At 40.4% G+C, this 20539-nt stretch overlaps 1 protein-coding gene across 1 annotated transcript in view; it reads right to left on the bottom strand.

Annotated features, from left to right (window-relative positions):
* MMP16 (matrix metallopeptidase 16) overlaps window positions 1-17708 on the bottom strand; it is a 386972-nt gene extending 369264 nt beyond the window's left edge. Inside the window, exon 1 of the mRNA XM_061439431.1 lies at window positions 17258-17708. Coding sequence (XP_061295415.1) covers window positions 17258-17389 — 132 coding nt within the window. The 5' untranslated portion in view covers window positions 17390-17708. The remainder of the gene's footprint in view (window positions 1-17257) is intronic.
* Between the last annotated feature and the right edge of the window lie 2831 nt (window positions 17709-20539).

Raw genomic sequence — 20539 nt, 5'->3', positions numbered from 1 at the left:
GTCAACAGAGGGCCAGAGCCCAAATAATATTAACATTTCCAATCCATATTACAACAGTAATTTCTGTAATTTGGTGGTGGCATCACCAATTCAATGGACATGAGTTTGAGCAAACTCCAGGAGATGGTGAAGGACAGGGCAGCCTGGTGTGCTACAGTCCGTGGGGTTGCCAAGGGTCAGACACAACTCAGCAACTGAAGAACAACCACCACCACAGCAAAATGCCCATTTTTCAATAACAGCACAGTTCTTCATAACCCCTCACAAGAACACTGGAGTCTGAAGCCCTGTTTTCTACTCTGCTTTCTGTCATGAACTTTCTGTGAAGCCTGAGGTGAAGTCATGTCCACCAACATGTCCTCAGAGTCCTCATCCAGAAAAGCATTGATCTAGATTATGGTTAAATTCCTGACACTAAACATACAGACTGAGGGTAGGGGGCAGTGTGCAAAGAGCAACAAACTCAACACTTTGCTGTCACCTCTCATATGAAATCAGTCAAAGAAGTTTCAGGAGAAAAATGTATTTATGTTTTAACTGTTGAATACAAATAAACAGTGTAAATCCAAAAATTAACTTAAGGCTTAAAGACAAACTTAAGTCTCTTGGATTTGCATTTTCTCAGTCATACCAACTCAAAACTCTACCTGGTTTATTACAATTTCTGCTTTTGTTATAGAGTGATCTCTGCATCATGACTATTCTTCCTCTTTCTCAACTGGAACTTCACTCTAAATTAGGGAACAACCCTACAGCAGAAGGCATATCTTAATCCTAACCTGTCCAGAGAAAAGGAGGGAAAAAAGTGAACTGAAAACGGAAGTGAAAGACAGTCAGGAAGGTAAGTGCATATGTATGTGTATTGAGGGCGGTGCAGCTGGAAATGAAGCAGCGGAGAGGAAACATAAAAGAGGAGAGCAGAAAGAAAAAAAAAGGAGATAAATTAATTCACCTGCTTTAGACCTCTACAGCTGAAGGTCTGTACAACAGGCGGAACTCACGTTTCTGAGGAAAGTGCTATTCCTCCCCTATCCAACTGTATTATGAGCTGCCATTCAGGGACCCCCAAAATTACCTCCAGCAACAGGAACAGGCATGTGATTCAAACTGGGCTAATCGGAAAACCTTTCCCGAGAGTTTTACATAGTTGAACTGGAAGTGTATGCATATGGACAGAGGGAAGTTATTTTCTCCCAGAAATGTGGTAAAGAAAAATGGTTGCCAGCTGATAGAAAACCCACACCACATGGAGAAAAACGATCTGCAGCAAGAGCGAAGGAAGCCAACCAAGAACCAGAAACAGAGATGTAGGTAAGAGAGAAAGCTCTGCAGAGGTCTCAGCTTTAATACATCTGCAGCTGCCCAGGTTGACTCAGTCAGCCCTTCTGCACAATCTGTGAACTATACTGCTATTTTCCAATGCACCTCCTCTATCGCTCAGGGTAGGTCAAATTAGCTTTCTCTGCATGAACAAAAGTCTAGAATAAAATGCCCAAAGTCATCACAAAATTAACCAATTTTTTTTTGTTTTGTACAAAAATTGATTTTTGTCTACCTAACCACTGTGATCGGAGAACGCGATGGCACCCCACTCCAGTACTCTTGCCTGGAAAATCCCATGGACAGAGGAGCCCGGTAGGCTGCAGTCCATGGGGTCATGAAGAGTCGGACACGACTGAGCGACTTCACTTTCACTTTTCACTTTCATGCATTGGAGAAGGAAATGGCAACTCCAGTGTTCTTGCCTGGAGGATCCCAGGGACGGGGGAGCCTGGTGGGCTTCCGTCTATGGGGTCACACAGAGTTGGACACGACTGAAGTGACTTAGCAGCAGCAGCAGCAGCAACCACTGTGATATTCATGCAAATACTACAATAAATAACTCAGAGAGTCAAACTTTCAAGGAAACTACCAAGAAATATTAAAAGACAAACCCATGCTAAAATCAAGGAGTAAAGAACATTAATAATAAGACCAAATTTCAATTTCTCATCATGCTAAAAATGCTCTGTAGTCGTAACCAATCTTAATTTAAAGGCAATATACAGAGATTCTAGAAGTATCCTGGATAAAGCAACTAGGATTTTAATTATTTTAAAGGCTAATGATGGAGAATTGAAAACAAACGGGTCTTCATTTCCCCTAAAGTCAGATTAAAGCCAATGCATCTAGCATCACAATAATTATTTAATACTACTTTGGAAGAACTAGTCAGTGCAATTACCCAAAAGAATGAATTAGAGAAAAAGTGAGGAGGTATAAATTATCTTTGCATATAAATGACATAACCATGTACTTAGACAAATGAAGAGATTCTGCAAAAGGATTATATGATACAATATGATTTATTTACTTAAAATTTATATATAAGTTTACTTAAAATAATATATAAAAAATCGATAGCTTTTCTTTAAATATAGAAGTTCCCATTCTAAATAGCAACAGAAAAGAAAAATATTAACTCCTTGTCTATAGAAACCTGCAAAACACTACTGAAGGGAATAAGCAAAATCGCTTGATATTTTCCCAGGAAGGTTTAAATAGATGAATGGACAAAATTATACTCAGAAACTGGCTAAGACATATGTAAAAATTAGTATATAATTAAGTGATTAAGTGAAACTCGCTTAGTTGTGTCCGACTCTGTGATTCCATGGGCTGGAGCCCACCAGGCTATCTAGGTTGGTCATAACTTTCCTTCCAGGGAGTAAGCATCTCTTAATTTCATGGCTGCAATCACCATCTGCAGTGATTTTGGAACCCAACCTAGACAGCATATTAAAAAGCGGAGATATTAATCTGCCAACAAAGGTCTGTCTAGTCAAGGCTATAGTTTTTCCAGTAGTCATGTATGGATGTGAAAGTTGGACTATAAAGAAAGTTGAGCCCCAAAGAATTGATGCTTTTGAACTGTGGTGTTGGAGAAGACTCTTGAGAGTCCCTTGGACTGCAAGAAGATCCAACCAATCCTGGAGGAAATCTGTCCTGAATATTCATTGGAAGAACTGATGCTGAAGCTGAAACTCCAATATTTTGGCCACCTCATGTGAAGAGTTGAGTCATTTGAAAAGACCCTGATGATGGGAAAGATTGAAGGCAGGAGGAGAACGGGACGACAGAGGATGAGATGGTTGGATGGCATCACCGACTCAGTGGACATGAGTTTGAGTAAACTCCGGGAGTTGGTGATGGACAAAGAGGCCTAGCGTGCTGAAGTCCATGGGGTTGCAAAGAGTCAGACACAACTGAGCAATTGAACTGAACTGAACAGAGGAGACAGATTAGAAACATATTGTTGCAATTTATGTCAAAGAGTGTTCTGCCCATGGTTTTCTCTAGGGGTTTTATAGTACCCAGTCTTACATTGAGGTCTTTAATCCATTTTAAGTTTATTTTTGTATGCGGTGTTAGAACATGTTCTCATTTCATTCTTTTACACGCAGCTGTCCAGGTTTCCAAGCACCACTTACTGAAGAAAGTGTCTTTTCACAATTACACGTTCTTGCCTCCTCTGTCGTAGACTAGTTAACCATAAGTGTGTGGGTTTATCTGTGGACCTTCTGTCCTGTCCCACTGATCTATGTGTCTATTTTTGAGCCTCTATTATTCTGTTTTGATCACTGTAGCTTTGTCATACAGTCTAAAGTCTCAGCTCTGTTCTTTCTCAAGATTGTTTAGGCTACTCAAGGTCTTTTGTGTTTCCATGCAAAGTTCAAAATTGTTTGCTCTCATCCACAAGAAAGAATGAAATAATGCCATTTGCAGCAATATGAATGGACCTATAGACAACTGATCATATGAAGTGAAGAAAGAGAAAGACAGATACCATATGGTATCGCTTATATGCAGAATCCAACACATGGTACAGGTGAACTTATTCACAAAACAGAAGCATAAAAAACAAACTTATGGTTACCAAACAGATAGCAGAGGGTCAGAGGATAGACACATTAGGACCTCGATTAATATATACTCACGACTATATATAAAATAGATGTAAAATAAAAAACAAGGACCTGTATAGCACAAGTAACTATATTCAGTATCTTGTAATAACCGACAATGAAAAAGAATCTGAAAAAGATCTATATATGAATGCATATATATATATAAATATATATATATTAAATACTAACTATACTTCAATTTTCAAAATGGTTTAAAAAAAGAAAAAATATGAGAATCCAGCAATTTTTTTTTAATCCAGCAATTTTTTATGTCAGATATTAAAGGTATTTGAAGAAGAGTAAAACAATGTCTTTTTTGACTACTGTTCTCTTACAAAATTTTTTTTCATAAAAATGTCATCTGTGTTAATATATTAACTTAAAGTTGGTTTTAAATGAATTTCTAAATAAATGTTTTTAAATTGTAGCAGGTTTAATTGTCTAGAACTGTAAACACAGATATAAATCACAAAATAAAAACTTTCAGGGGTTTTCAGTAATTTTAGGCCTGTATAGGACCTTTAGTTCGACTGCTGTGCTAAATCAAGACCACAGTAGATAAACCTGGAGCTATGAAGCTAGAAAGAGGGGTGGGGTCTGATCATGACAGGTCGTGCAGGCCACGAGATAATATACTGAGTCCAGAACAGGGATACAGAGGCTCCAAGTAGAGCTGGAGCCAAGAAATGAGAAATGAACAGACTCTTCAGTCTGTTATAGGAAAAGAGACATGCATACAGATATATTATAGGAAAAGATAAACATACATGTTATAGGAAAAGAGAAAACTGATTAGAAGTAATTAGTGAAAGGCAGGAAGTTGGGGTATTGGTGCCCACTATTTTACTATTAGAACACATGAGGAAGGTGGTGCCAAGTCAGAGAAATCACTGACGGAGGGCATTGTGGATAGATTGGTGTTTCTCCTCTTTCCGTATTGTGTCTTCTTTCTTTTTTGTATGCTTGGTGACTTTTATTATTGGAGGTCGGGCATTGTGAATTTTAACCTATTAGGTACTGGATTTTTGTATTCCCATATCTCTTACTGAGTTTAGTCACTAACAAAACGTTTGCTCCTTTAAGGTCTTGTTTTTAAGACTTTTAAAGCAAAATTAGATCTGTTTTCTAGGGATATTTTTTTTTCCCCCAGTACTGGAGCCTCTTGATGAAGGTGAAAGAGGAGAGTGAAAAAGCTGGCTTAAGACTCAACATTCAAAAAAAACTAAGATCATGGCATCGGGTCCCAACACGGGCAAATAGATGGGTAAACAATGGAAACGGTGACAGACTTTACTTTCTTGGGCTCCAAAATCACTGCAGATGGTGCCTGCAGCCATGAAATTAAAAGATACTTGCTCCTTGGAAGAAAAGCTATGACAAATGTAGACAGCATATTAAAAAGCAGAGATATTACTTTGCCAACAAAGGTCCACATAATCAAAGCTATGGTTTACCCAGTAGCGATGTATGGATGTGAGAGTTGGACCATAAAGAAAGCTGAGCACTGAAGAATTGATGCTTTTGAACTGTGGTGTTGGAGATTACTCTTGAGAGTCCCTTGGATGGCAAAGAGATAAAACCACTCAATCCTAAAGGAAATAAATCCTGAATATTCATTGGAAGGACTGATACTGAAGCTCCAATACTTGGGCCACCTAATGTGAAGAGCCAGCTCATTAGAAAAGACCTTGATGCTGGGAAAGATTAATGGCAGGAGAAGAAGGGGACAACAGAGGATGAGATGGTTGAACGGCATCCCCAACTTGATGGACATGAGTTTGAGCAAGCTCCAGGAGAGGGTGAAGGACAGGGAAGTCTGGAAGTCAGTCCATGGGGTCACAAAGAGTTGGACACAACAGAGCGACTAAACAAGAACAACAACTGGAGCAAGATGCTTCTGAGTCCTCTGTCCAACACCCTGTTAATCATGAGGTTTCTCAGTGTGGCTGGTGAGAATGGACACTATTCCCAGCCCTGTGTGGTTTGCAGGCATGGCCCCCTCCGATTCTGCTGATTGATTCTCTCCTTAGCCTGCACCAGCTACTTCAAAGGAAGGTGCAGATCAGGCCTTAACTGAATGCTCAAGGGGAGTGCCCTGCGGATCTCCATGCTTTTACCCTACAGAATGCTCCTGGTATTCTGACTTGTGAATTCCAACCTCCTTGATTTCTCCATACGCCCAGCTTCATCTCCTTGATTCAGGGAGTCTGCTTGGCTCTGTCTTCCCTGTACTGTCACCTGGAAACTCTCCCAATGAAGTAAATTGACATGAGGGCTGATTTTGGGTCACATCTTTCAAGGATGACTATCCTTCCTTACCTGACATCCAATGACTTAAAACCCACTGTTTCATGTGTTATCCATTTTTTTTTTAATTTCAGCAAGAGATAGTAAGTCAGTAGCCTAAAACTTATCTTGACCCATTATCCTTCACCTCTTTAATCTTAGAACAACTCTTGAGTTGAGTATTATTACCTCTATTTTACACATGAGAAAATTGGAGCTCAGAGTCAATAACTTGGCTCACTCAAGTTCACTGAGCTTTGGTGATACAGCTGATGTTTAAGCATTTTTTCTCAAAGTTCTTGAACACAGCCATTATGATACACTGCCTATAAAGGAAGTGAGAGACAGCTGAATGAATATTTAACACTGACTATGTTTTATAAAATCACCTTTGTAAATTGGTTTAGAAATAGTCTTTCCTTAAAAGGCTAATAAATGGACCAAGTGATCCTTGAAAGCTATACACAGCAACAAGCTTAAGGACTGAAGTTTTGTTACATCCTTAGGTCAACCACCAAGATGAAGTTCTCACTCCCTCTCCAATAAAGACAAATATCAAGCCTATTCTGAAACAGCGAGCTCTGAGTCACTTTATCTATCTGAAATGATCTATCTATAAGTTCTCTTTTACATTACAGTAAAGAAATGTATTGGACTTCCTAGATCACACTAGTGGTGAAGAACCTGCCTGCCAATGCAGGTAGATGCTGGAGACAAGGTTGGGTCAGGAAGATCCCCTGGAGGAGGGCATGACAACCCACTCCAGTGTTCTTGCCTGGAGAATCCCATAGACAGAGGAGCCTGGCAGGCTACCATCCATAGGGTCACAAGAGTCAGACATGACTGAAGCAACTTCACACACACACACAAAGAAATATATTAGAAGTGATTAAATAAACATGTTTCCTTGTAGCTTCTAACCAATCAAAGCAATATATAAAAATAATAAACTCCAGAACTCATGACAGTCAGCAGCCATCCACATAAACATTCTTTCCCAGCAGGACACTGGAACACAGATCTAACAGGCTTTCCTTTCCATGTTCTAAAACGTTCTATTCTTTTTATCCTGGAATGTAATCAGATCTTCCTAAAACCTTTGAAAATCACACTTACTGTGAGGGCATGCAACATGACAAATAGTTGAGGAATGAGATGTTATGATTAATTTAATGTTATATATAACTTAACTATTATTTGCAATTGAATATAGGTTACCAATTTTCTATGAGTAAAAACTTATAAAAGGTATTAAACAGTAACTTTATATTGAGTACCACATAATCAATCCTGAATCAACAAATCAAATAAATAACAGTCTATTCAGTTTTTATTCCAGGTAAGTCTCCATACTAGGATGGATTTCACATTTTCTTTATGCATGTCAACGATTCCTTTTCAGTTTGGAATATGCAACATGTGAACGATGCAAGTGGATTACACTGTCCCTACTGGAAACCCAGGAGTTAATTCTTGCCTGTTAAGACTTGGTTAAGACCCTGGGCTTCACAGCCAACCTGCCTGCTTTGATTCTGAGCTATTTCACTTCAGAAGAATCCAGAGCTATGTGGCCTTGGCAAGTTCCTCAACATTTCCATACCTCAGATTCCTCAACTGTGAAACAGAAATAGTAGTACTAACTCACAAGATTGTAATAAAATTTAAATGAGTTAAGAGATATGAAACAGAACACTATCAGGCACATAGCAAATGCTCAACCAGTGCTAATTAACATTGCTTTTATTATCATCATGTTCGATGAAATCAGTTCCAGGCACGCCCATTTTACTGGTTATTTGGACCTTGTCTAGTTAGAATATTATGCCAGCATATAATTGCTTCTATATTCCCAGTTATAGGCAAGAATGAGGAAACAGATAAACCCTGTTCTTAAGATGGAAACTGCTTGGGATTGTCTCAATACTGTCATTAAAAAACCTGTGCTATAGTCAAGCAATAAAGAACACAAATCCACTTTATGAATGGTCAAAATAAATCAAAGACTGTTTTAGTAATTTGTCTGAGTCACCCATGGGACAAATAATTTCACTCCATCTACATAGTAAGTAGTAAGGAGCAAGTCAGTAAGTCTATGACAGAGCTGTTGTAATATTAAAACACGCAGATGTCCAAAAGAGTTTTATCTGAAACCACAAGAGCTTTTTTATAAGTTGATTACCAATTTCAGGCAAATCATTGAGTGTACAGTGGATTCTGGAAATTCTTTGGATCTATTCTGCCTTATCCACAGTGAAAAAGGAGAGGAGTAAAAAAATGTGACTTCTTATAAAATTTTACCCAATTTCCAGGTCAAGTGTCCTGTAGTATGTCTAAAACATAAAGTCCCACAAGATTCCAACTAGAAAAATAACAAGTAGGACCACAAGAAGGAAGTGGCTTGCAATTATTTAAAGGAGGAATAAATGCCCAGGTATTAGAAGCCTCACATTCAAATGCCTAATTGCTAAAAACAAGGAGAACCTATTAACACATGGTATGAATTCAGCAGGGAAAAGTTCATGGAAAAACTGCCTCCACTGACATGACTTGGGTCTGACTGCTTCAGCCACCTGCAGAGGCCCGCTGAATGCCACTGACATCAACGCAGGCGCGTGCAGTTGGGAGACATGAAATCAAGTTCATAAAAGTATCCAGCCTCCTTGAAAAAAAAATGGCAGTTTATTCTCTCCTAGTTTGAGCATGACTAAAACAAGGACTCATTGGAAAAGACCCTGATGCTGGGACAGATTGAAGGTGGGAGGAGGAGGGGACAAGAGAGGATGAGATGGTTGGATGGCATCACCAACTCGATGGACATGAGTTTGAGTAAACTCCGGGAGTTGATGGACACGGAAGCCTGGCGTGCTGCAATCCATGGGGTCGCAAAGAGTCGGATATGACTAAGTGACTGAACTGAACTGAACTGGAAACAAGGACTGTAAAATCCCATTCCGGTGAGTAATCTATTTGGGTTTGTTTATTTTGTCATTTGAGTACATCATTCTAAGGACTGAGAATATCCGTCTGTGTGTCCATGGCTTACTTCATTTATCCGTATTTCCCTTAATTGACAGATGAGAACCTTTAAAAATCTAACTAACGCTTGTGAGTAAATTATAATATCTTCATTAAATGTTAATATTCCCCAATGCATTAGAGACTGCCCCTTTTTGAACCCCCGCTTATGGAAAAATCTGCTCATCTGAAAACCTGTTAAAGCTGCCTACTTAGAGATAAAGCACTGTTTCACACTTCAGTGGCTCATTCCTTACATATATTTTAAAAGATGAAGAGGTAAAACCTATATTTTAAAATGTCCTTTCATCAAAAAATATTCATTCAATAAATTCCCCTGGTAAATATTAAAAAATAAAATAACCATAGTCTGATAAGTTTCTAAAGGCAGATTTTTGCTACATATAATCTAAAAGGCATAGTCAAATTAGATTTATCCCTCCTTTAATCTATAAGACTACAATCATTTCATTCATTTTAGTTAAAGTGAGAATACCAAAAGCACCTACAGTCACTATTATGGATAGTGCTGACTTATTCTACACTTAAAAGGGAGACATAAAGCAGCCCTACATTATAACCATCTTTGTCATATTGTCATGCCCAGAACTCCCCCCAAATTCCCCCAAAAGTATTAATTTCCTTCTTAGTTCATCAAATATGTAATAACCAGCACCAAGTGGCTATCAGTAAACCTTTAAAGCTCACACATTCAATCATGAATCATTCATTGATTTCCTTAAGCTCCCTATGATTGGCTATGATTCATTTTAAGATATCTAATTGCACCTACTGGCCTTGATTTTTAAACCAACCTCTCCCATTGGAATCTTTAAACAGCTGACTAGCTCCCTCTAGCCTTCTTTTGTATACTACACCCACAGGTCACAGTCAAAGGTTAGGGGCCTGCTGTGGGGTTACTCTCACTCTCTTGGCTAAGCTTATTACCCTGGCTCATCAAGATATTCCACTGATCCAAACCCAAGGAAGCACAGTGCCAAAAGGTAGTGGTGAGACTAACACGAAGAACATCCATTCAGAGCGCTAAATGATAGGAATCAACAGTCAAACACAATTGCATAAATAACCTCAAAATCTATAAATGACTTTCCCAAGGGAAGAAAGCAAAAGAAAAACATTGAGTGTCACATCTATTTTTACGCAGCAAGTTTATCCTCTTTACCTGGAATATGTCTGCTGTCTGCATAAGCTGCATATTTCATAAAACAAATGCAGTCAGATTTTCACATTCAAAATCAAATGTGAAGAACTAAAATAACCCTCAAAGAGCCAGGTGCCAAAATTATTTTCTACAGTGGGCAAAAGGGGCATACAGTATAAGCAGTTCATTTCACTATAAAACATGCATATATATTTTATAGATAGATAGATGGATTTGAATTTTGAGGCTCCTTTCCCCCCCAAAAAAACTATTTTGATCTCACTCCAACTTGCCTTTTTACGACTGAAGTACCACTTGTAGATGATATGTATTTTTCAAAATAACATCAAGCCATGTTTTTAACATTAAATTTTTAAAGTTTGCTACCTTGGCCAAAAATTGATTTTCAAATTACATATAATTTGCTGCCAGTGTTTTTACTACTCAGCAGAAGGCTAGGATCATTTCCAAAATGGAACGCCCTGTGTCACTACATATGATAACAAATGTTAGATTTAAGTTGCACATTCTGTATTTCCTCATGATAGGCATTTCAGTAAAAAAAAAAAAAATCTGAACACTCTACCTTGGCTGTCTAGTTGCCCCCAAATGTACACGGTAAATACGTACAATTCCCCTCTCTGGCTACATAAATTGAAGGTTGGAAGTGAATACAATAGAACATCACATCTGGAAATGGTTTTAGTGACAGTTCAATTGCCATTTTGCCCCAGATCAAAGCCATGTTGGTACAAGAACCAAAATTAAAGGCCATGTCCCTTGACCCTCTGTTCTAGGTCTCCATTACCCTATATTGCTAGTTATCTTCTGTTCCCAATGTGACATGAACAAGTTGCTTTATTTTAAACTGTACTGTCATTGAATAAACCACTTTAATCTTTTTTCTGCCCATCCTCCTCCTTCCCCTATTAATTAAAAAAAAAAGACTTATGTTCTAAATTTGGGATACAACATAGAGCTAGCTGAAGTCATATATCAAATCCCACCCCTACTGTGAATAGGAAGCACTTGGGCATTGAGTCAATTAAAATAAACAGGCCTACTAAATCATAAAGGCCTATTTCTTTTCCATAGTATTAAAAAAGATGAACAGATTTCAGCAAACCCAGTCTTATAAAAGAAGGTGTGAGCTGAACTTGACATTCTATGATAGTAACAGATGACAAGACAAAATGTGAAAATCACATTCTTGAACTAAACTGTCTAAGAAAAACCCACGGGAAGAAAATGTACCGATGTGAGCTTGGTTGACTTTCAATATATTACATTTTGTAAAAATTTAAAAAGTATTAAAATCTTCCTAGACCAGCTGGTATATTCTAACCTGATAGACTTTTCTGTAATTAGATGCTATCATGCCAAGTACCTTTGAATCAGCATTTATTTTCACCAATAACATCTAAAAAGTTAGATATCTATCCACTATCTGCCGAATATGATGTACATCTCTTCATTCAATCATCACAATAACCCCCTACGAGAAAAGTACTGTTGGTATCTCTGTTTTAAAGACATGTGCATTGAGGCTCACATAGACTGTCTTGTCTGTTACTGACTTAATCATTAACTTGCAAGTAAAAGACCTGGGGTTAGCATTCAGGCAATCTGGCACCAGAATATGAGCTCTTTTTAAAAAAAATTTTTACTTGATTTACAATGTTATGTTAGTTTTTCACAAAGTGATTCATTTTGTATGCATATATATATACATATATACATATACATATATATGTACATATACATATAATATATATTCTTTTTCAGGTCATTTTCCATTATAAAGTAGTACAAGATACTGAATACAGTTCCCTATGCTATATAGTAGATCCTTGTTGTTTACCTACTTTATACATAGTAATGTGTATCTGTTAACCTTAGACTCCTAATTTATCCCTCCCCTTCTTTTTCCCCTTTGGTAACCATAAATCTATCTTCTATGTCTATGAGTCTCTTCCTGTTGTGTAAATAAGTTCATCTGTATGAACCTGTGCTCTTAATCACTAACTATAGTCCACCACAATAAAAATGAGCTGATGAATATAATTACATTCACAGATATATAAAATAAATTGTGATGCAATGTGACATAAAAGAGGACAATCTCAATTTTAAATAAATGTGCTAAAGCCTCAGAAAGCTCCTGAAGGAGCACGATGAAATAAATCTTTCTCTTTGACAATGAACATATTTAACTAATTGATTCAAATGTCCAGTGTCTCTTTTTGCAGTCCAGAAATAAGTTCAATTGGTCATTTACCAAATATTCTGAAGAGGTACATTTTGAGCAGTACTCTGAAGTAAGTCAGGCCTTAAAAATAAATTTATGTAAAATAACTGATTAATCCAACTTAAGAGAAAATACTTATACCACTGAAAAAGTGCATTGAAATTTTCTTCTGTTACTAACCTGAAACAGCATGAAAAAGAAAGACGAACTTTAGCTCTGTCACTTTTAACCTGACTCTAAAGACTAAAAAGTTACTACTGAAACCAACCCTATTCCTCCTTGAAAAGGAAGAAGAGACTAAAAAACAAAACCCAGCTGGACAGAGGGATGGGCTTGGATGGTTGTTCTTTGTGGATTTCTCGGGGGTGGTAAGAGACAATATACCTCACTCGTATAGGCTCATCTGTAAGCATTTCATGAAAAACGCTAGATTTGGGCAACCTGACCAAGAACACTGAATAGAGAAACACACAGTTAAGGTGGAACACGCAGGAGAAGCTGAGGATCCTGAGGACAAGTGAGTCTTCTGGTCTCCTGGTCACAGTTCTTGGCCCTGATGACATTCTGAATGGCCAGCATACTTGGGATTCCAAAGCATGGAATCTTGCTGCAGGTTAAAAACCTTAATGAATCAGTTATGCAGCACCTGCTATTGACTGGTATAAAATTGTTACAGTGGAGAATTAAAGGATATGGTTAGAGTACCTTATTCAAGGAGGCTGACCAGATAATGTTGTCACCATCCTTCCATTAGCAAATAAAATAATGCATGTTGATTATTTAAGCAAGTGAAAACAAAAACAGGAAAAGGTCCCAACATCTGACATTTTAAAATCTGTAAAATACAATTTTTTACCTCGGAAATGTCTCACCACTAATTACTGCTAAGATTATACGCAGTACAAAGCTAATCCAAGCAAACTCTGAACTTATAGGTAGATTCAGATAAACCTGAGAAAGGTAAATAAATACTAAAGAAACATACTGCAAGAAAAATGTAGAAGGATTACGCTCACAATTCATAGTATTTGTCATAGAATAGCCTTTTGAAATCTAGAATCTCTCTTCTTTCTTTAAGAAAGAGACAACACAATCAATTTTTGCTTTATCAGGTTTTTTATCTGTGCATCATTCACAGCATCACGTTTTTATTTTACCATTAAATTGGTTTAAAATAAATTTCCTCACTAGAGGAATAATGTGTGCTATTATTTTTAAAAAATAAAGAACATGTTGTTCACATAAATACTTAACACGTGACAAACTATGAAAGTTGATGATGAAAGTTATTGATTATGAACTATATTCTACCTTAAGTTTCAGGATAAAAGTGCTTGCAGTCTTAAGGAGTTCTAGAATCATTAGAATTTCCACTACAACAAGAACATTATTCTAGAGACAAAATGACTTTTTAGAATGTAGAGAGTAACTCAGGATTCTTTGTTAGCAATTTAGCTTCTACTGACTAATGAACACCTCTAATCAAAAGACAACAGTCTTTGAGTTTTAGTTAATATTAACAATGTACCTCCTTTGCATCATGACAATGATTACATAGAGAAAGGCCCACTCCCCAAAACTGGATCCAATGATATACAAAAATCAACAAAGGTATACAGCAATGTTAACATTAAGAAGTGTTCTACCTGAAGTATATAAGGAGGGGAATTAACTGAATGTCTTCCATAGTACTACTTCGGGTAGTGCCTCACCCTTCTTCTTAGCTGTAAGAGATGTTCCTTTTTGCTTCTTAAAAACAAAACACACACAAAAAAAAAAACAAAACGCACTCTTCCTCTGTAACAGGCTTTCATCAGCATATTAACAAATATCTCCTGCTTGAGTAATTAAAAATTTCAAATATTTATACTCTCAAAAATCAAACAGGAAAGAAATAACATGAATAGCTCTAACCAACTTAGTCCCACCTAGTGGGGAGGGAACATAGGTTTTTAAACCTTAAATTGTAGAAAGGAAAAATATGGGGGGTCCCACCAATTGTAAAGTTCAGCAAGAATTAAAGCATTGTAATTGCAGTTGTCAGCACAGAAAGCTTCTTTTAGAAGCTTCGTTCCAAATGTAATAACTTAGTGTGCCTGCTAGCAAAAAAAAATTTATGATACAAGCTTCATGCATGATTGACACCATTACTGTTTATTTTAAGATGGTCCACCCATCAAATAAAGCATTCTCAGTGTATGTTTTGCAACCAGAATGGGAAACACTATATAAATGCCTTTTTTGAAGATGTGATGGATTATTTTTCCCATTAGTGTTTCCTACCAAAAAGAAACATCTAATAAAAGTGAATCAGACAGAAATTCATGTCAGAAAACATCCTATCCTCCTGTGTTTTTTATAGTATGCTGAATTAACTAGCATCTATCCTTACGATTTTTAAAAAATAAGAGATTATTATTACACATATATAAGTATATAAACCCAACTAATGATATGTTCAAATGCTTTTAAAAAAAACTATTTGGGAATAATGCAAACTCTGAAACATAATCTACTTTAAATCTTAGAAAATCTTCTTTGTATCAGACATAGCACACGCCTCTTATCTTTCATAATTAAATTTTTGCATTGTGTAATAAATATGGATGAACTTAAATAATCTCCAAATGGGGGGGAAAAAGCTACTTTTTCCATGAACTACTTTTAAACATATATCTTAAAGAAAGAGAATGATGGAAATTCTAAAATAAAATCTTGATTAGCAAAATCATAACTTTTTCTCACATAATAATATCTTCTGGAACTGAATGAGAGATTCAAACTATGAACAAATACAAGCCCAGTTATGTTTAGGCTCAAAAGGAAACCTAAAATAATCATCAGTATACTGATGTTATTCCAATAATCTCTGAAAGCAAATCTAAGACTTTTCCAAAACAGGTAGCCAAGAACCCAAGCTCCCCCTTCCTTTTCAGAGTGAGCAAGATAAAAACTAACGCCTACTTTTAACCACCTCCCAACACCCCACCTCCCCACCAGCACTTCAACCTGAAGCAATAGGCCCTTCTCTTTATAACCTTATAAACAGCTGCTTGCCACGTTCATTCCTCTAGTCTATGAACTAATTCTTCATTTCCACATTAAACTGTCTCTTAAGTGTTAGAAACAAAAATCCATCTGTGGCATGCAATTCCAAAAGTTCAAATTGGCAACCAAGGAAAGTGCGGACTTAACAGTTCCTTTCCTCTTTGTATTCAGAAAAACAAAGTGGTATTTTTCAAAGGATTTTGGTTTGAATTGGGGTTTTGGTGTAATATGATCATACTTAATATCTGCAAAGTTAGCTTTTGATGAATGCTCTTACTTTTTCAAATACTTTCTCTACCATCACTACATGCAGTCCTAAGAACAGTTCATACAAATGCAGAATTATATTCAGAATATGCCCTCACATATACCATTTATTATGCACACTTTGTATATAAATCTGTTCTATGAAACATGGTCAAATACTGTGCAACAGGTTCTGCTGTTGTGTAAACACACACTCGCAACAAAATGACAATAAGCTTTAAAGAGTCAAAGATAAAGGGGGAAGAAAATCACATTAGTCTTCAGGGACTTAATCATAATTCGTTTGAGGTGACTGAAGATCTAACCAAAAAGAGTATACTTTGTCTTTACAAAGACAATAAGCCCTTCTTATTTGTCTTCCGCCCTGTAGGTGATAAACTGACTAAAAACCAGGTGTATACAAGGTTCCATTGATGTACTGAATGGTACTGGCTTTAGTGCTGAGTTGATGACAGGAAGGGTACTTTGGCAGAGCTCTGACAAGTCGTTATCCTTAAGTTCCCTTTTGCTTTGTGTCTGTCGGTTCCCAAAGCTATCCACGTAAAACAAATGGCAATCCACATTCTCTCTGTTTTGCCATGAGAGCGTGAAATCCAGTTAAAGACACACCTCAGAACTACTACACTGGGTCACATTTATTTTCACTTGGCGGGGGAGGGGAAGAGAAGACACTTTAAAATGAGACGGCTTTCATGCCCTCTGTGTAGCCAGATCCAGTTACAGTGTATTAAGTTATGACTAAATGAGAAAAAGATTCTGTCTAGGCAAGTGTTTTATCACCCAGCCATATTATTAAACAGATCAAGGATTCCCACGCTCTCCTCTAGACTCTTTGATTTTTACCCTCCTTTGTTAGGCACAAAACACAGGGAGAAAGATTTCAGGAACAATACCAAGGCAGCAAGCACATGATGCCAAGCAGTGAAATCTGTGTTACCCGAGCAGAAGCAGCTTATTTATCACCAACTCAGACTGCTTTTATTCGACTACACGTTTGCTCTAGGTAGGCGTTCGCCTCCTTCCTTGGTAAAAAGAATGGACTGGCCACGATCGTGTCTTTGAGCGCGCAGCCCCGCGCTTTGTGCTGCCGGGGATAACGGATTCTGTCTCAGGCGCATCCATCACCTAAGACGCAGGGAAACTCAACACGGGTCCCGGCGGCTGGAAGGGGAACAATGTCTGCAGACCCCGGCGGCCGGGGGCTACCGGGATCCAGGGAGCGGACGGAACGGTCCGGGGAGCAGCCCCGGCGAAGGGGAAGGAAGAAAGCCCCGGCGCTCTTACCTCCACATTGAAATACTGCTCAGTTCCGCACACGGTAGCACATAAAATCCAAAGCAAGGTTTGCAAGTACAATATCCCCGAATGGTGCACGAAATCCAGCCGTCTCCCAGTGCTGGAGGTGAGTACGCTCATAGTGAACTGTGCCTCCGCGGATGGCCTGAATCCCCCCGGGCTTCTCGTCTCTCCCCACTCCTGTTTCCTCTCAGAAGTCCTCGGTGGGCGAGGAGCCTGCAGGTTCACCCGACGCCGGGCAGGGGAGGGGACGCGGCCCCCGCGCCTGGCAGCCCCGGAGAAGCCGCGGCGGAGGCAGCTCAGCAGCAGCTCGCCCTCACCATCCTCGGGGGCCCGTGGCGCCCAGGTTCCCCCGCGGGGCCGCCTCTCGGCTCCGAGTCGCCGCCGCCGCCTCCAGCCCGAGCGTCCACCGCCCCCGCCGCCGCCGCCGCCGCCGCCGCCTCCCGCTGCGGGCAGGGCCTTGCCGCTCCGGCTTCCTCGGCTGCGCCGTCCCTCTCCCCGCGCCCTCCGAACGCGCGGCCAGAATCTACATAGCTCCGCCTTCCTGGGGTCCGCCCCACTCCCGGGCTCGGCGCTCGCGCGCGCGCGCGTATACACACACACACACACACACACACACACACACACACACAACCGGACACGCGCACACACACACATATATGCACACGAACACACAGATACACACACACACATCTGCACAGGAACACACACACACATCTGCACGTGAACACACACACACCTGCACACGAACATACACATACACACACCTGCACACGAACCTACACACACGACCGGACACGCACACACACACAGTCACACACAGACACACATCTGCACATGAACACACACACAACCGGACACGCGCACACACACACATCTGCACACGAACACACACATCTGCACACGAACAGACACACATACACAAAACTGGACACGCACGCGCGCGCTTCTTAAAGGAGCCGGCTAGTAAAGGGGAACCGCGACTGTACCGCACTGCGAGCAGCTACCCCGGTAGAACGGCCCGGGTTGAAGCGCGGTCGGAACCCGACACCCACAGCCGATCCCAAGGCGCGCATCGGAGAACTGGGAAGCCAGGTCCTTGGATCTCGGCCACTCTCTGCCGAGCACCGAGAAACAAGTGCGCCCCTCCCCTGGCAGGGGCTGGGGGGCTCCGGCGGCGCCCCTAGTGTGGGCTGGGGAGCGGCCCGGCCCGCGGGGGCGACCGGCACCCTCAGTCGGACTGGCGCCGGGAATCGGGGGAGCCCCCGCATCCCTGGGCGCCGCTGGGGGCGCGGGTCCGGGGCCCGCTGGCCAAGTTTGAGGAGCAGGAGATGGCAAGTCTGAGGCGGCCAAAACTTTGCTGGCCCCCGGGATCAAGCCTGTGGCCTGCTGCCCCCGATTCCCTCTGCCATCACTACTGCACCCTGCCTTCGGGGGCTCCGCCCGGGGCGGGAAGAGGTCGGGCGGGGGGCGAGACGCAAACCTGGTTTCGGGAAAAGGCGGCGGAGGGTCGGGGGTCTAGAGGGAAATCCCGGTCAAAGGAAAGGCTGGCTTGCCAAAGATGCTCTGTCCCGGGGGACCCAGGGACACACTGGACCCCAAAGAGGTGGTCCAGGTGTTCACAGAAGGCCGGGCCAGAGGGGGCGCGGGCAAGAACCGGGACGGGGGAGCCCCGGGGGAGAACCGGGTCGGGAAGGAAAGGAGGGCGGCGGGCAGGGGCGGGAGCCGCGAGCGGGGAGAGGCTGGCTGCCCAGAACGCCGAGAGCGGCGGGCAAGACGCGGGGGCTGCTGGCACGCGGGCCGCGGGGTGAGGCCGCGAACAGGGGCGGCAGCCGCCACCGGCCCTGGGCAGGTGATGGTTAGGCTCCAAGAGGAAGGGGGAAGGGAGACCCGTGCCAACAACTGCGCTTCTCCGGGGCGGCCAGCAGAGGGGCAGGAGGGCCCACCGGAGAGAAACACAGACCAGGCTGAAAAGGGAGGCTATGCCAGGCATGACAGCTAACTCGGGGGTGGAAGGAGTTGACAAAGCAGATTTCATGGGTGAGCTGGTAAAGGAAGAAGTTGAACTGCAAGAGGTCATGCAGATGGAAAATGTTGAAAAACACCTTGCCAAAAAATTGCATTGGACTGTAATCGTTTGTATCCTAAAGAGAAACAAAAAGGCTGAGGATTGGGACTTTTTGAGTAATGCTTTAAAAACTCTAGGATACATGAACCGGGCTTTCCTAGTAGCTCAGTTGGTAAAGAATCTGCCTTCAATGCAGGAGATTCCGGTTCGATTCCTGGGTCGGGAAGATCCCCTGGAGAAGGGATAGGGTTAGGGTTGTTCTTGAGCTTCCCTGGTGGCTCAGCTAGTAAAGAATCCGCCCGCAATGCGGGAGACCTGGGTTCCAATCCCTGGGTTGGGAAGATCCCCTGGAGAAGAGAAGGATTCCATGGACTATATGCAGAGAGTCAGACATGACTGAGTGACTTAAAAGAAAAAGAAAAAGAAAATGACCTACCCAATTCGATTCAAGTCTCTCAGAGAGCCTTTCCTGACAGTCCAGTCCGTTCCATGCACAGCATGTCCTGTCAACAAAGGATTTTGAAGATATAAGAAAAAGAAATACTTTATGTTGTATAGTGTATTAAAATCTGCAGAATGTTTCCACACATAGTGTCCCATTTAATTCTCACAAACATCCTTGAGGCTTTTGTTTTCATCTCACAGATGGAAAAAATAATGGTAATAAAAAACTTTCCAGCAGATCATTCAAGTGGCAGAATTCAGACCTGAGTTTTCTGACTCCCAGTTCTGTGCATTTCTCAATAGACTCCACTGACTTTCCATATAGAAATCTATATCTGCTCTTAACAGTTGCATAACCCATAGGTTAAATGACTTACATAAATGAACAATTAGAAGGCGACATGAAAGCAAGATCATTATGTAGAAAGTATAAGGTGCTGTATAAACCTTATACCTTATACAAATATAAAGTAACTTTTATATATTGGTATATTGGTATACTTTATACCAATATAAAATAACAAAATGTGATGGGACATATCAATAAATCAATAACAGTTTTCATGTATACATTATATCCAGCAAAGTGCAAAATTTAAGAGGGAAGAGATACAGGGGAAAAAAAAAAGTTCATGTTCTTTTTCTAACCCTTGAGATATCATTGAAGGAAGAGAGGTAAAACAAACTTACACAACATTTACATGAGACCACAGTTCTAAATGGTAACATCCTTACTAAATGAGCTGGAATATTAGAAG

Source organism: Bos javanicus, chromosome 14, assembly GCF_032452875.1.
Source record: "Bos javanicus breed banteng chromosome 14, ARS-OSU_banteng_1.0, whole genome shotgun sequence".
Lineage (NCBI taxonomy): Eukaryota > Metazoa > Chordata > Mammalia > Artiodactyla > Bovidae > Bos > Bos javanicus.
This window is presented reverse-complemented; position numbering and strand designations above follow the sequence as displayed.